The sequence below is a fragment of the Thamnophis elegans genome, chromosome 1 (genome assembly GCF_009769535.1).
Source record: "Thamnophis elegans isolate rThaEle1 chromosome 1, rThaEle1.pri, whole genome shotgun sequence".
Lineage (NCBI taxonomy): Eukaryota > Metazoa > Chordata > Lepidosauria > Squamata > Colubridae > Thamnophis > Thamnophis elegans.
In genome coordinates, this window is record NC_045541.1 from 51,616,797 (window position 1) to 51,634,698 (window position 17,902).

At 36.4% G+C, this 17,902-nt stretch overlaps 1 protein-coding gene across 4 annotated transcripts in view; it reads left to right on the top strand.

Moving 5' to 3' along the window:
* Positions 1–6,768, top strand: part of ZNF148 (zinc finger protein 148) — a 46,458-nt gene extending 39,690 nt beyond the window's left edge. For all 4 annotated transcript variants that reach the window (XM_032215879.1, XM_032215870.1, XM_032215856.1 and 1 more), the window contains one exon: positions 132–6,768. In XM_032215879.1, the coding sequence (XP_032071770.1) occupies positions 132–1,736 (1,605 nt within the window). In that variant the 3' untranslated portion in view covers positions 1,737–6,768. The remainder of the gene's footprint in view (positions 1–131) is intronic.
* The last annotated feature ends 11,134 nt before the right edge of the window (positions 6,769–17,902 follow it).

Sequence of the window (17,902 nt, forward strand, 5' to 3'; positions counted from 1 at the left end):
TAATTCCTTTCTGGAGTTTTTAAAATTATCAGGTTAGCAAAATGACTTATGAAGACTTCCCCATGTCAAAAAATAAATTGGCCAAAAGCTTGTTTCTTTTTCCTTCTCTAATCCAAACATGTTCCCTGTAGTTCTTCTCAAGGACTGATCGTGTACTGAAACACAAACGCATGTGCCATGAAAACCGTGACAAGAAACCCAATAGAAGTGCCACCAAAGTTGGCCTTTTGGCTCCTGATGATGATCAAGGCTTCCCTATATCTTTGAAAGACTGTTCTTTGCCAAAAAAGAAGAGGCAAAAAACTGAGAAATTGAAATCTTCTGGGATGGATAAAGAAACTGGGACAGACAAATCTGAACATAAGAAAGATAAGAATGATTTCTTGCCATTGTATGCTGGCAGTACTAAAATAAAGGATGAATATATGGTGGCGGAATACGCAGTTGAGATGCCCCATTCTTCTGTCACTGGAGGCCATTTACAGGAAGCAAATTCTGGAGAAATACACCCACCTAAACTAGTGCTCAAAAAAGTTAACAGTAAGAGAACCCTCAAGCAGCCACTAGAGCAGAGTCAGACCATTTCATCCCTAGCTTCTTATGAAGACAGCAAGGTTTCAAAATACGCCTTCGATCTTGTGGATAAACAAGGCTTACTGGATGCTGAAGGCAACGCTGATATTGACCAAGTTGATTCTTTACAGGAAGGTCCCAGTAAACCCGTCCACAGCAGCACAAACTATGACGATGCAATGCAGTTTTTAAAGAAGAGGCGGTATCTCCAAGCGGCTAATAGTAACAGCAGAGAATATGCTTTGAATGTTGGCACTATTGCTTCACAGCCGTCGGTCACCCAAGCAGCTGTTGCAAGCGTGATAGATGAAGGTAGCACAGCGTCGATATTGGACACATCGGCACTGAATGTGGAGATTAAAGGAAACCATGACAAAAGTGTCATTCCAGATGAGGTACTTCAGACTCTTTTAGACCATTATTCCCATAAAGCCAATGGCCAGCATGAAATTGCTTTCAATGTGGCTGATACTGAAGTGACTTCCAGCATATCCATAAATTCTTCTGAAGTCTCAGAGGTTACGCAAGCGGAAAATGTTGGAACAAGTTCTCAAGGCTCCTCCTCTGATAAAGCCAGTATGTTACAGGAATATTCCAAGTTTTTGCAGCAAGCTTTGGACAGGACGAGTCAAAATGATGCCTATTTGAATAACTCAAGCCTTAATTTTGTGAACGACAACCAGACTCTTACGGGGCAACCAGCATTCTCTGCTATTGACAAACAGGTCTATGCATCTATACCTGTTAACAGTTTCCGATCAGGAATGAACTCTCCCCTGAGAACAACTCCAGACAAGTCTCACTTTGGACTTATAGTTGGCGATTCCCAGCACTCTTTTCCCTTTTCAGGTGATGAGCCCAATCACTCTTCAACCTCCTCCACCCAGGACTTCTTGGAACAAGTGACCTCTCAGAAGAAGGCAGAGGCACAGCCTGTCCATCAAGCGTATCAGATAGGCTCATTTGAGCAACCCTTCAGGGCTCAGTATCATGGAACGAGAGCTGGATTATCATCTCAGTTTAATACTGCTAATGGACAAGTGAACCTGCGGGGACCGGGGGCAAATGCTGATTTCCCAGAATTTCCTTTGGTGAATGTAAATGATGCTCGGGCAGGGATGAACTCATCACCTGATGCAACCACAGGCCAAACATTTGGCTAAGAAAACCTGTAGAAATAACATTGGCACTTTACCACAGGTCTGTTGAGAACGAGTGTCTTCTGTATAAAATGGCTTCTATACAGATTGAAGGCCTTGTGTTATAATGAAAAAGTAAGCTGGTACAGCATATTAATAATTACTTTTTAAAAATTAATTGTCATTCTTTTTGAATTGCCTTATAAGTGGATGCCCACTGAAAAGGCAGGTGTCTGTTTCCTTTTTTTGAGATCAGGAATTTGCTGTGTTGAGATTGATTTTAAAAAATGAAGCAAACCAAAAAAAATAATAATCCAGTTAAGATATCTCTCCCTTAATAAATTCCTAGTTTGGTTAACTTTGATTATTTGCGAGAGAATGATCATTATGAAATTATTCATACTGCATTTCCTAATTAGTCTAGTTATTGCACTTCATCAGGGAATATAAATAAGCTGTACAAATCCAAAAGTTTAAATGTCAGGAGATTGTAGCTAGAAGCTACAAAGCATTAGGGGGTGGGGGTCTTATTTTAAAAAAATATCTGTTAAATCCACATAATCACCCTTTTATTGGTTTCCTTTAATACACTTTAATGAAAATAATGATGTTTGCTAGACACATTTTCCTATTTAAGTGTTTGATTAATTAAAAGTTATTTAAAAGCTAAGTCCCTATTATTCATGCATTTAGTTTGTAATTAATTTTACCAATGATGATAGTTAATGAGATGGTTAGATTTTAGCTAAATGCTTTGCAGTCTATGTTCCCAGTTTTGTAATGTTATATAAATGATAAAACTTCAGGATTTACAATTTAACTGTAATTCATCTTACAAATTTGCAATAATTAACATTAGAGCACTTAGATCCTTCCTCATATTTCTCCTTTTAAAAAAAAATTCAAAACTATTTTTGAGATTTAGGCTCATTATCCAGCATTATTTTCACCTTACATTGTAGATTTTTTTTAAAAAAAATTAACAGTGAAAATAAAGGGGATGCCTTAATATCCACAAATTAGATTTGCTTACCCAGAAACCTTCTGCACTTCAACTTGTTAGATACTGTAAACTTTCTCTAAAGCAGTTATCCTTGGCACACCTCTTAATATGGATGAGCAATTTTAGTGAAGTTTTGCCAGTGAGGGCTGGTGAACAGTGTCAGTGACAGAAAGCTATACAGTCCCTATTTTAATATATTTCATACATAATAAAGTGTAAATTTTATCCCTTTCCCATTTTCACTGTAAAATTGTCCTTAGTTAAACAGTGTGCTGCAACAATTCTATATACACTTTTTAAAATGGCATGGTTTTACTTAACATAAAATATTGGGAGAATTTAAAACTTTTTAAAACTGAAAAGATGATTTTTTATTTCAGATTATAATAGAAACATATTTTATTCTTTTCATGAATTCTAATCAATGTATCCATTAATAGAAAACTTTAGGTAATATTACTGAAAGGCTGTGTGTTTCTCTTTCCCAAATAAAAATAATTCAGATAGGTAAGAAGAGGGCACATTATTTTAAAATAAATTCCTTGCTATTGTCTCTCAAAAAACCTAAAAATTTGGTTAAGAAAAAAAATCCAGAGTAATTGTGATTTTTGTTTAAACATAGCTTCCTATCCCATTGGCAGTTTTCCTCCTCCTACTTCTTCAGTAGAAAATCAAGGCCATCATAATATTTACCTGAGAGTTCTGGATGGTAAGGTAATCTCTTTAAATCTATTTGTGAATCTTTGTAGATTCATATTCTCAATATTCATCATGCATTTCTTTCAGTCACAATTAAGCGAATGCACCCCATTTTCCTCTACACAACGCCTACAAATTTAAATACCTGATTAAACAATCCCAATAATGATGCAGTTATACACAAATACTTCTAAAGAATTAATCTTCCTTTTTTCCCCATTTGCTAGTTGTATCTCTGCCCCAATAACATGTTAATTTTAACTAAGCATTTCCAGCACGATATCTCAGTGTTCTCCTATTTATTTAGTTCACATAATCATAGATTATGTTCTAGTGAAGTAATAAGCAAGATTGGCAATTAAAACAATGTAGACATGTTCAGCAGCTGGAATAAAAAGCTAAAAAAACCATTTGCGGATAGCCAAGAAGAACCCAAGATGTTTGCAGCCAGGGTCTTTAAGAAACTATAGGTGTTTACTTCATATGAACATACCCAATATGAATAAATGAATATTGTAAAGGAGGCAGAGAATGAACTCTAGCAGACATCCAAAGTGTCTCATGTGCATGGCTACAAACATCAGAGTGCTTGATTATGATGGCTTCTTGAGATGCATTGAGGGAAATTACTCCATAACATCCTTAAATCTGCAGCATTCCCTAATTGGAGAAGGGGTGCTTTAGCAAGAAATGTTTAACCCCAAAATGGCATAGAAGGATTATACATGAAATACCTCATGTATGAATAGAAGCGTTAACTTTGGTGTTTGTATAAAAATAATGTAAGATCCCAAATTACTTTTTACCTAAAAGCAGCTTTCTAAATTAACTAGGGTGAAATAATTTAACAGGTCTATTTCATACCCACAGTACATTGTGAGATAGTACTACTAAAACTATATTTTGCTAGAATAAAGCTTTATTTCATTTGATTTAGCTTGGACCTTATAGCTGAGGTCCAAAAATCCTGTTAAATTCAACAGTATATTTACAATAAGGTTGACTACCCTTTGGTGTCAGCTTTTAATGGAAGTATACTGCTTAATTTTTAAAATTCTTATTGTCTCAGTCTTCAGTAGATCAGATTTGGATACATGCTGAATCTCAGAGTCTTTCTTTAAAAAAAAATGTAAATGAAGGACTTGGTTTTTGATTTAGAGCTGAAATAGCTACCGTATCATTTTGGGGGCTCAATGACTCAGGCTGATTAATTTACCAAGAATGATTTATTTAAAGAGAAATGTGATGAACTGCAGTGCACTGCATGTTTGAAGAACAGTTAGAAAGATTTGTTTTTCATTTACGTTAGCTCACCTTTTTTGCATTTTCTGAAATTGGTCTAAAACTTTTAATATAGATTCCAAGGTAAAGCAGGTTGCCACAATATTTCAAGAGAACAAGTAATTTGTTGAAACCTAAAATGTTTTTGTAATTTCTGTGGAATATCTGATAATTCCCAAGCTTGTTTTTCCCTTGTTTCTCTTGAGTGGTGTAAAGTCATGTAGTAGAGCTGAAACTATGACTGTAACTTTAGCCAAGCATATGGCAGAGAATTTGTGTAAGTGCTGCAAACAAAGAAACTCTGGACAAAATGAATGAAATACAGTATAATGTCATATGCTTGCTTTTTTCCCTTATTTATTTTGTGATTTTAAAAGGGGAATTCAAATCAATAGTGTGAATTAATTAATTAATTAATTAATTTAATGATAGCTTTTGGATTTTATTTCCATAGTTTTGGGATTATCTTCAGAAATAGATCCACTTGGATACATACAACATATATGTTTATATGTTTATATATATATAAACATATGTTTCCTCAGATTTTTAATGATGTGTGTAATATGTTTCATGAAAATTTGAAGAAGATCCAGAGTGGATCCAAGATTAGCCTGCTTGAATATTTCAGTATTAACTTGCTTTGTATTTGTAAATTTGCAGCCTAAAATTTTGTCGGGTAGAAATTCTTACTCAAGTTGCAGGGAGATATAGATATTAGAATATAGTTCAAAAATTTAGAAAACAGAAATGTGTTTGTGATCTGGGTATTTCATTTGGTAAAACCTCATGTAATTTTTCCAATTGTTGAAATTATTAATAAAAACTATGTTTATATTTTTTAAATTCTGCTCAACAGAAGCCTTGCAACTTTTTGAAATGCTTTTCATTTCTGTTCATGCATGTTTTTAGGTATGCAGGACTTATAACTATTCTTTTTGCGTGCAGGGAGGATGTCCTGAGGAAGTATTACAATGAATGAAAAACAACATTATGTTAAATTTAGCTTCCATTATTTTTCAATTAATTTGTTTCAGGGAAGTTTTCTAATTGGTTTTGCTATACATATAGAAATCATTGTTTTTCTTTTCAATAATAAAAGAGAGAGAGAGAGAAAGAGAGAGTTCTTTTGGTAGTAGACACAAATTGAAGCAAGCAATGTTCTCAGAGTTGTTTCTTGCATTCTTTTACCCCAGTACATGGAAAATAGAAATATGTAAATGTTTATTTTATTTTTTTATGCAATATTGTTCTGTAAATATGAGTTATTAAATAAGGATGTACCTATGATTGAATCTTTTGATTCTGCACAGTTAAGAGTTTATATATAAAATATAAATGTGTCTTGACAATCAAGGACTTACTGTCAGTCTTCCTTTATGATGTTTTATTAATGTTATGCATTCCATTTGTTAGACTTGAGTACCAATGTGGGAATTTGTATTGTCTGTAAAGTATGTAATGTTTTTACAGCTTGTTTTTAAACTAAAAAGGAAAAAAAAGAACCTTGTATATAAACAGATCATAGTACTGCTTTATATCAGAAGGCATATGATGTACTGTATGTAAGCAATAATGCCTAACCATGCTAACTGTACAAGTAGCATAAGGATAGTTCCAAAAACTGTTTGGGGAATTCAATAGTTTTGTTTAAGTTAATGTTTTAATCAATAAATCCAACATTTTGTTCTGTTTGAAGCATAATGTTGTTTACACAGCACAATTGGAGTTGCAGGAAGAACAGAGTTTAGATCTGTATTGCACCTACCACACACATTCATTATGAAACTAATGGCTCAATTGCACTTCTGTAAGAGGATGAAGACTACCCCAATGTCAGTGTCCTGGAAGGAAGAAAAGACTTTTCTCCCACACCATTTCTGTGCCGATTGAAAACATGAATATGCATCTCTATAAATCAGATTTGTGCAATATAAGGAAATAGTTCTGTTCATATTATACACTGCAGTTGAGCATTGAGTCATAGTTTATTTTTATAAAATTGCTTTTTGCTATAGGAATTATCAGCTGATGAGATGAGCTTTATTTAATTCAAGTGAAAGAAATCAAAAAGTCAAACAGAAACTAAGTTTGAACTGTGGTTTCAAGCTGTACAAAATTGAATAACAGCATTAGTTGAAAACTTGTTTCAGTGGGGGAAAAGATTTATAAATGTAAATGACCTACATTTTATAGGAGGAAATGTTTTTAAATGCTAGTCATTTATATAATATGTGCTTTGAAGGATTTGCTAGTTCACTTCTGTCACTTTTAGTACACTGGTATCTTTTTATATGTAATGTATGCTTTTTATTATTGTAGCAAATCATTTCAGTAGAAGGAATTTTTGCAACAGTATTTGGGAAAATTTTGTTGTTGGAAACTATACTGGATTTTGTTTGTGTAGTTTTGTCTTTATTTTAACAGTGTTGAGAAAAGAATCCTGGTATTCAAATAAATCCAACTTTAATTTTAGAGGGCACTCAGTGAACCATGCTGTGTGATCTATAAATGGGTCCAGAAATAGGATAATATTGGAAGAAAACATAAAGTTTTATTGTACAGCCCATTAAAGCATTCTATGCTCGGACTCAAGAAAAGAACAGAATTCTACTGGAATGCATTTTCTGATACAGTATTTGTTTTCCTGAAATCATATGTATCCTTTAACTTTCAATTCATAAAATCCCCTCTAATAATCAATGAGTATCTATTTTAATGTTAACACAGTATTAGCATACAATAACAGATCTGTTTTACTGTTACTTATGATTTCATCAAAACCAATTAAATTCCCAGTTTGAATTTAAAAATATGTATAAATAATAACAGACCATTTTGTATAAACCTTGAATCTATAAATTTGTGTAATTATTTTGTATTTGAAATAAATTGGGTGATGCAGGATTCCTGGAATATCAGGAATTTTGTGATGTTTCTGTGGTGATTGTGCACATATGATAGGTTGCTTTATTGGAAAAATGAAGGTGGTTATAAGAAACAAAAAAAAAATACTAGTGAGCACTCTTGTATAATAATTCAATTTTCCAAAACATATATTGTGCAATTCTTGAAGAAAGTGCCACATTTTCAGGCACTGATAGTTTCCCTCCCCCCCCTCTTATCACTAGAATCATTTCATTCATGTAATTCACTCCTAATGATGTCATGTTTTTAGTTTTTGCTTCATCTATGTTTGCCTTTTCTTTTTTCTTTGTGCTTTAACAAATAAAATAATATGCATATTTTTAAAAATATGATTCCTTAAATACAGCAACTAAAGAAATAAAAAAACTTGTTACTCTTAGAACTGGATAGATATTATAGACAAATACTGTTTTGCTCTTTTTTCCATTAATCTTCCTCTGAGCTCAGATTAAGGTTGTATTACAGCCAAACCTTGTATTGTATTTCCAGTCAATTCCATCCAATAGTAGCAGACTATAATGAACTCTGTAAGTAGAATCCAACAGCAAGTACTTCCTGATAATTTGGCCAGAACTACTAGTAGGAATAGAGAGTTAGTATAAAAATATTTTACTCAAAAATCAAAATGTGAAATATTTTCCTTTACAAATATTATTTTAAAGAAAATGCTTAAGGATTCTGAAATGGGGCATTAATGCTTCACTGCCCCATCATTATGAACATTTTCATTTTTTTTAAATGCTAGAAATTGTTTTCAGGTACATTGTAATAACTGTAGCTTATATGAAACTAGGTTATTTGGCATAAGGGATAAAATGGTTTGAATCGAATATATGTGCAGGCAATAAGTTTAATCATCCTTACTCTCTTACAAGCAGCATTGAAATCATGCAGGTTGCACCTCTCTAAAACAAATACTCATGACAGCCAATATAGTACATTTATACAGGGATATTATTAAGTCAGAATTTTCTGATAATTTGTGGGAGAAGCTGGAAGCTTCCTCAATTGTTCAATGTCTCTTACCTTATTCTAATTCTTGATGAGGGTGCAAAGCTGAAGACAAATGTTACCGCCATGCCAAAGAATGTGTGGGTGAGGTCAAGAGGAGGGTGGGATAAAAGCAGTGTCATGCCATAAACCAGCTATTTCCCCAAGGCAATTTAACATCCATTCTACCAACGAAAAAAGAGAGTTAAACAGGGATGTATATTAGCCCCTTAATCGTTTACATAAATGACTTGGCAGATTACCTAGCCAATTTGGACTTTCATCCTCCTAAATGGAATGAGAAATCTATTATAATGTATACAGGTGATGTAATTATATACGCTACTTCCATGTCGGGAGCACCGAAGCGCTGAAAGGATCAGCCAGTGGCATCACTTTTGGCTGGAGGACGTCTAGTTGGGAGTATCTTTCGTTGCTCACTGAGGTAGTGCCCATCTCTTTACTTGCAGTCACCCATTTTCAAACTGCTGCATCACCAGGAGCTAAAGTGTGTGATGGGAGCTGACTCTTACCCATGGTGGCAACTGGGTCTTCAACGCAGAACTTCCAATTGTCAGTCCATTGTTCTAACTTCATGAGCCACTGTGTACCTATGTGGTTATATTATTTAGGACTAATATAGGTTTCAGTGGCACCACTGTTGCCTGGAGGACACATAGTTGGGAACATCTTTCATTACCCACTGAGGTGGTACCCATCTACTTGCAGTTGCCCACTTTCAAACTGCTGCATCACCAGGACCTAGAGTGTGTGATGGGAGCTGACTCTCGCCCATGGTGGCAACCAGGTCTTCAATGCAGAACTGCCAATTATCAGCCCAGTGTCCTAACATCATGAGCCACTGTGTTCCTATGTGGTTATATTGTTTAGGACTAATATAGGTCTTAGAAGAACATTGAAGGTTCTTACATAATTCTTCAAGAGGATAAATTGAAAATTATCAAATGATCAAAATCCTGATTTTTGCTAGGAGAGCATGTCTAGTGCACAAACAGGCAATTAAGTAGGTAAATAATTCTTTAGTATCTGGGGATGGGTTTTCATATTCCTATATTGCCCGAAATGCTCAAAGGAATGCATTTGCCCTTATAGTCTTGTAAACGAAAAAAGAGTTCTATATTATTTATAGCAAAAACACTGAACAGATGCTCAATAGTGAACAGTTGGGGTTTAGCCCACTAAGCAAATTGAAACTAAATTTTGAAGATCAAATCCAGGTGTCTCATCTTAGTCACTGTATAGTAGAGGCTGGACCATAGATATCTATACTAAATGACTGGCTAAAACTATCATTTTCTCTCTGTTCATCTGTCTTTGGAGGGCAGATTTCCGTCTGTTTGGAAGCGATCCCTGATGATAAAATCAGGTTTCCTAGATCTCTCTCCTATCTGCTGTGCTCTTCCTGCTGTGTTGAAATGATGAATACAGACACAGACCACCAGGCTGTTCTAAATTGGCTTTCAAATCTTACCGTTGACTACAGGAGGTGCATAGTAGTACCTGTGGCACATTTTATGCAATTAGAAGTATTTAGATTTAGAAAAGTTACTAAAACTAGAAGCCCTGACTCTTGCTTAGTGTGATATCCTCCCTTCAACTTTATATTTATCAGACTCTCTGATAACTACAGTATTTGTTGAGCCATCTAAATAAATTTAGCTCTAAAAGTAGCAAAAACTGCTGCATTATGTGTAAACTTCACCCACAAATGGTTACTAATAGTTCTTCTTGTTAGGGGATAGTTCTGAATTGTTTTGTTTTATTGAATGTACTTTTGTTGGTCAATGACCAAAATAAAGTTTATCTCTTTCAGTTTAACTGTTTTAGAGGAAAAATAAAACTTTATGTTTCTGGGACATGGAGGTTCCTGCAATCTGGAGAAGTTAAATTTCCTGAACATGGTTTTCAGTGTTAATTCAGGAGGAAGTATGAAATGCTGCTGTCTCCCCATACAGCTTAAGCCTCTCTTTATTAGGCATAGAGTATGTTTTTTTTAATTGTTTTATTAACATTTATAGGCCCCCCTTTTCCCTAAGGGGACTCAGGGCGGCTTACATTTCATAGGAGGGGGAGTGTGAGACAGGACACAAAAGAAATGTGAATAAAGAAAAAATAATCAGTAAAACACAACATTCATTCAACATTCGGGCGGGGCGAGATTGGGATCTTATCCCCAGGCCTGACGGGATAGCCAGATCTTGAGGGCTTTGCGGAAGGTCTGGATGGTGGTGAGGGTGCGAATCTCCATGGGGAGATCGTTCCAAAGCGTCGGAGCTGCAACCGAGAAGGCTCTCCTCCGCTTAGTCGCCAGTCGGCACTGACTGGCGGATGGAATTCGAAGGAGGCCTACTCTATGCGATCTGATGGGACGAAGGGGGGTAATTGGCAGAAGGCGGTCTCTCAAATAGTCAGATCCACTACCATGAAGGGCTTTATGAATGGTGAGTAGCACCTTGAAGCGCACCCGGAGATCAACAGGTAGCCAGCGCAGCTCACGGAGGATCGGTGTTATGTGGGCGAACCGCGGTGCGCCCATAATCACTCGCACGGCTGCGTTCTGGACTAGCTGAAGTCGCCGGATGCTCTTCAAGGGCAGCCCCATGTAGAGCACATTGCAGTATTCCAGCCTAGAGATCACAAGGGCTCGAGTGACTGTTGTGAGAGCCTCCCGGTTCAGGTAGGGCCGCAACTGGCGTACCAGGCGAACCTGGGCAAATGCCCCCCTGGTCACAGCTGACAAATGGTGGTGATCCCATAACAACATACACAGTTGCTATATTTTGCACTGCAGCATGTATATTCTCCAGGAACTGACTTCCAGCAAAAGATGGTTGCTCAGTGGAAATCATGGTGACAAAAATGATCTAAATTTTAATCTTTCATTGATATCAATATTCACTGTGTTTATATAAATTAATATTTTGATTCATAGAAAGACTGAGTTTAAACATTTAGTTAAGGGCTAGTATGGCCAAGCTTTAGATGCCTAACTATATTTCACAGCTTAGCTTGCGTCTTTTTCATTGTTATATTAATATTTTTAAAAGTATCTTATTTTGTATGTTTTCTTACAAGTAGTCTTAATAATATTTAACAACATCGTGCATTTAATAGTAATGTTAATATTTTAGCTCTTTTTCGTAAGCAATGAAGTTACAAATGATGTTGATCATTTCTTCTTGTTTAGTTTTTGAAAAATTGTAAGATAGAATTTCAAAAACTGTATATTTTATGTATGGAAGATTTATCTTTTTCAATCAACGTTACAAAACAAGGATTGTTTAGAGTAACAGTCGCAAACACAGATGTCCAAAAGACAACTGGATTTTCTTGAGTTTTTCCTTTCAAAACGTTTCATTTCTCATCCTAGAAGCGTCTTCAGTTCTAACTGACTGTGGAGAATAAGTGATGGACCAATGTGGAAGGAGTAGTGGGAATCAGTTAGAACTGATGATGCTTCTTGCATAGAAAATGATATGTTGGTTAATTTTCAAAGAAACAACAACAAAAGTCTAGTTGCCTTTTGGTATGATGATTGAGTATCTCCACAGACATCTAAACAGAGCCTTTATAAATATATGCCAATTTGCAATTACAGCATGAATTACAAATTATAAAGTCACTCGGTTGAATTCAGTTGGGTCCCACCAAGATATCATACAGAAATTCATTGTTGCTGTGCACTGTAGGATAAACTTCCTTTTTTAAAAAAAAGAAAGGTAAATACTATGCTTTTCCCCCTTACAGTCAAATTTTCTAGAATGAAATTTAATGTTTTCTTTAGCTGTAGCTGCAGAAAATCCCATATACCATCACATTAACCAAAATTACTCAATCTCATGTTGTAAACATTATCGAACATTTCAATGTTAATTTAGGATTAACAGCAATAAATTAGAAGAAATGTGTCTCACAGGACTTCATAATTGCTATCATGCATATGTGCTCGTCATATATATTTTTTCTGATAACTCAAATTCATACTAAGTGTTCTATGATAATCATCTGAATCTCTATAGAGGTATGCCATTATGCATAATGTAGACTTGAACCATAAGATGAAGTGGCTGAGTCAGAGACTACTCAGGTATTTGGGCTCTTTTGCACCATTTCAGTTTTATAGAGAATCTCGACAACATTTTTAATCATGTGTTTTGATTTCCCTGGGAATGCAGTTAATCTGAGCAATAAATAAATAAACCGGAAGTATTAATCTAAGTATGTTTCAGAGGGCCTTATTTTTATTGGCTTTAGCATCAGCAATACAGATTATCCACCATATTCTCCATACCCTCATATACAAGTCTGAAAGCACATGAATATTTCATCCATCTGCCATGCTATTTTCATACATTTTGTTTTTAATACTAACAATTAAGAGAGTCTCAAAGTTGTGGAGCTGCAGTTTTAGAAACAGTTTGGTGTTTTGCACTTTTCACATTTGGGAGACATCATCAGCACAGACGTTGGCAATCTATAAGCACTGTATTACATTCTACATTCTGTACTATATTGTACATCATCTGCCATAAACACAAGTTTTCATGATAAATCAGATTCCTGCGCAGAAGGAGTAGTTAATGCAGTAAAATCCAATTGTGAGTACAATAGGAAGGAGTCTTGTTCCTTTCTACATATACTCTCAAAAATGGGCATGGCAGGGCGGGGGGGGGGGGGGAGGTTCATCAGTCCTTCAAAGTAGCTTTTGAGATGTCTGATAGGTTGAAATGATGAGGGAAGAGCTAAGTTTTTATTGCATTAGGAGAGTTTAGCTTGCACAACTGATTGTCATCCGTATTGGCTACTTTATAATACGTTGCTATCTTTTACATTCAGGATGACCAATGACATTCATTGTTTAAATCAAATGAAATGCTAAATATTTACAACAAGTTGGTAAGTTGTGGTTCCATAATTCTATTTTTTTTAAAGTGTAAAATACATTGAATAAAAATAAGTGGATAATACAGCAGCAGTCATGCTTGTGACTATTGTGTTACAAAGGGACAGAACATAAATATTCACTGGAGAGAAGAGAAGTAAATCTGTATGTAGAATTCTACATGCATTTTATCATCCTCATGCATCCCAACTGCAATTTTACCAAGTATTCATGGTTATAGTATTTTCTATTAGATCAGAGATAAGTAACTTTTTGATGGTTGTGGCTATGTGTCACAGTGACAAATATTTTCTTCTATCAACACATGCCACTATTTAAGAAAAAATGTCAGAATGTGCAGTGTGACTATTGTGCGACAACCCAGGAGCAAAATAGTAAACAGAGGATTGTCTTTCAAATAGTGGTTTATATACAAGGAATATATACATACATGTACTAGGCAAAATCAGACAATCTATCATCAACTGTAGCATGGAAGCACATATGAAGAGAGAGATGCACCCTCACAGTGTGTCTCTTATATTATAGCCTCTTAAAGTGGTAGCAGTCAAATAACCCTGCTGACTCATTGCTACCATTGTAGTATTGTTACAGTATACAACATTACAGCAGCCGGTCAGCTATTAAATCATCATTTCCCTGACAAGACAATTGAGCTGCAGTTAGTAGGATGAGAACAACAAGTGGCCCAGGCCACAGCACACATTCAACTGGAATTTACCATTTTCTCCATCAGGAATGAGGGGGGGAAATTACATGTTTATATGAATTAAGCCTATTTTAAGGCTTACACCAGGGGATCCCCGACCTCCGGGTCCTGGCTCACTACCAGGCCATGGCCTGTTCGGAACTGGGACACATAAGTGGCAGGTGAGTGTGCACATTCAGCTCTATTCGCGTGAGTAGCAGGCAGTCACACAAAGCTCTATTTATATAAGCAGTGGGCGCTCCCACGCACACCTGCCGCTCACACAGAGAACTATCCCCTTTCTGCCCTCCCACTAGTCCACCAAGCCAGAAAGGTTGGGGAACCACTACAGCTTTTGTTTCTTTTCAGCCTCAAAATGACAGGAAACTGTGGCTCATTCTGTGCCTAAAAATAGAGAAGTATGATTTGAAGTAGCTGTAGGGGCCACAACTTTAGAATTGTCAGCCTTAATCATAAACCATTGGGATGAAGGGCTTGTCATAGCCATCCTTTTTAAACAGCCGTGTGCCTAAATGATACCATATAAAGTATATAGCAACAAAATGGTAGTAGAGTAACATTCTTTGACCAAATAGTATCATAGTAGAAATACTGTCTTTGGGTTTGTATCTTATACCACCAGAAGAGACTGAAACAATGCTTTCTCCCGCAGTGGTTTTAATAAGATGGTCTATGAAACCGAATGCAAGAATTCAACAATGCTATTCCCCGGGATTTGATTAGGTAGATGTTGAATAGCGGGTTGAATGGAAGAGATAGAGGAAGAGCTGATGTAACACTCTTTTATTAGCAACAAGTAAAATCCAGCAATGAGCCTGTCTGACAGTTCACTTTTTATAGCGAGCTGTCAACCGGCTTAGGCAATCAGAATGAACTATTTTTCCCACCATGATGGTGGACCTGAGTGAAGCCTTTATTCACCAGCTTCACTCCTTATTCAGAATACTTAACAGTAGATGTTACATGACATAGAATGGTGGCTATAAACTGTTGGTATCATTTAATAATTATTTCAGAATCTTCATGAAATATTTATATTGATTATTTCTACTAATGCAAGTCCATTATTATTATTTTCTTCTCTCTCTAAGGAATAGGACTGTCTGGAACAAGTCTGGTGATATCCAATGCAGCATGATAACTTCATTTCCTTTTTTTCCTTTCTCCTCAAGCCCTCAGGAATATATTTGAAGGGCACAGAATGTGTAGTAGAAAGAGGGTAACCTCTTTTGTCAATTGTCTCCAGCAGACAGAGTCAATTGGATTTCACTGACTTTTATTTTAGTACAAATGCTGTATATTTGTTCCAAACTGAAGAAGCTTCTTGGATGAGAAGTGAAATGTTTTCAAAGAAAACACCAAGAACGTCCAGTTGCTTTTTGATAAAAAAGAGGACCTTTGGGACATCTTTGTTTGTTGGTTTCCCACCTATGAAATCTGGACTCTGATAGCATCTTTTCTGACTAACAATATTTGTTAAAGAGATGAGCTTCTGTGATCTGCAGCTCATGTCACACATTAGATGATTTTATTAATTAACTGTTGTAATTTGTTAAAACCCATTGCATTTGTTGAGCTCTCCTGAGATTGCCTGAACATTTGAAGTGTCTTTGTATTCAACAGTTTCTCACTTGATGATGCTGTTAAAGTTCCCATTTTATAAAACAGTCACTATGGGATTTCCTCAGAGGTTGGAATGCTTTGACATTACCTTATCTGATTTTGATGCTAACCTCGTGTCATTCTTTCTTTTGCACAAAATTTCTCCTGTCTATCCTAAGTAGAATCCAGAGGAGAAAATGTTATTGGAGGAGAAACACCTCTAATCCTATAGGCTTGTTGGGGCCTGTGTTGATGCTGTTGTCATAGATGTGGAGACAAAGGAAATGTCTGGGATTTGTTGCGGAGTCTGGTTCCCATGATTGGCATTTTCTCCTGTTGTGTCTTGATGTTTGTGAGAATCTGCTTCAAGTTGAATGCAAGTTTGGGGCCACCACCCAATGTCTGAGACAGTGTAGTGTCATTGCCCAGTATGTTCTATAGCTTATTAATAATGTATTTGAGTGACTTATGCTGTGAGATATGAGTGACTGCTCATGGTGTTTGGTTGTTTAATTCCTGTGTTATATATATATGCCCTCCCTAGTTATTGATCTGGCTCTCTTCATTTTTCTATTGATATTGTTGGGGGTCAGTCAGTTTCCTGACTGTCTGGTTTTAATGTCTGATGGAATTATCCTTCACAAATGAGTCTGCATGTACTGCTATTTTATCCATGATCACATGCAGTTCTTTAGCTGAAAGCAAACCCTTTTAGAATTAAGTTTGTAAGTTAAAAAAAAATCTTTGAGCAAAAGCCCTGTTTTTCAAAAATTTGGAAGGATAAGTTAGGCTTGGAAAACATGGTCAACCACAAAACTTATTTAAAAAATACACAGGCAACAGGAAGTAAAATGGTGATGCCCTTGCAGATTAAATGACCTTTTTGGTTTAGCATGTCATAGAAACATAGCCACAGTTTGCTCATAGGCAAGGAAGAGTTTGTAAGTCATGTTGTGTCTGGTATCCTTCAAGCCCTTCCATGTGCTGGCTGTGTTTCTTTTCTTAAACTGCCAGTTCCAGGATATGTTCTTGGCAGGTTTCTAGAGAAACAAAGAATATTTTTAATGGAACATATTTATGCTCCAATACTTCCATATTCCAATCTCATCTATGTTGTTGACCCGATCTTGGAATCCAGAGGCCATCAACATTTCTGCCATTCATCTTGCTGACTGCTTATCTGCATTCTTCAAGTTTGCAGGCAATAAGAAGGAACACAGCCTCCAATTGCCTTAATCTCTTTTGCCTCAACTTTCATCTGAGCACTGATGTGAACCGACTCTAGAGAAAGGGTGGAAGAAGGAAACAAACTGCCTTGATAAGGCAAGAAGATGAACTAATTTGGAGGAAAAGAATCCACTTGAGCAGACCTAGGCATTTTACTGCCTTCAGGTCACATCCAACCCTTTGGCTGTTCCTGTCCAGCCCACATGAGGTCAATCGGAAATTAGAAATCAAAAGTAAATAAGCGCACCACAGGTGGCAAGAAAAGGGAAGTCAGGTCCAGCTCTGCATAGTTGACCTGGGCTCCTTTAGTTGGCTGGTGTCTGGATGAGGGTGAGGAGAGAAAGCATTTTTGTGCAGTACTTTCCCTTTCCCTGGTGCAGCCTGAGGAGTTGAGGTGATGGAGTTTGAGGACATCAAATCAGGTTACATTGGTTCGGCCCTCCTCAATAATCCCAGTTTGTTATGTGGCCAGTGGTGGGATTAATTTTTTTTACTACCGGTTCTATAGATATGGCTTGGTGGGTGTGGCATAGCTTGGTGGATTTGGCTTAATGGGCGTGGCAGGGGAAGGTTACTGCAAAATCCCCATTCCCTCCTGGTCAACTGGGACTCGGAAGGCAGAGAATAGATGGGGGTGGTGCCAGTAAGAGGTGGTATTTACCAGTTCTCTGAACTACTCAAAATTTTCACTACTGGTTCTCCAGAAATGGTCAGAACCTGCTGAATACCACCTCTGATCTGGCCCCTTGGGAAAATTAATTTCCCACCCCTGCTCTTGAGCCTCCTAAAGTCTCCCTTGAATTCCTGCAATGTTTCGACTCCTATCG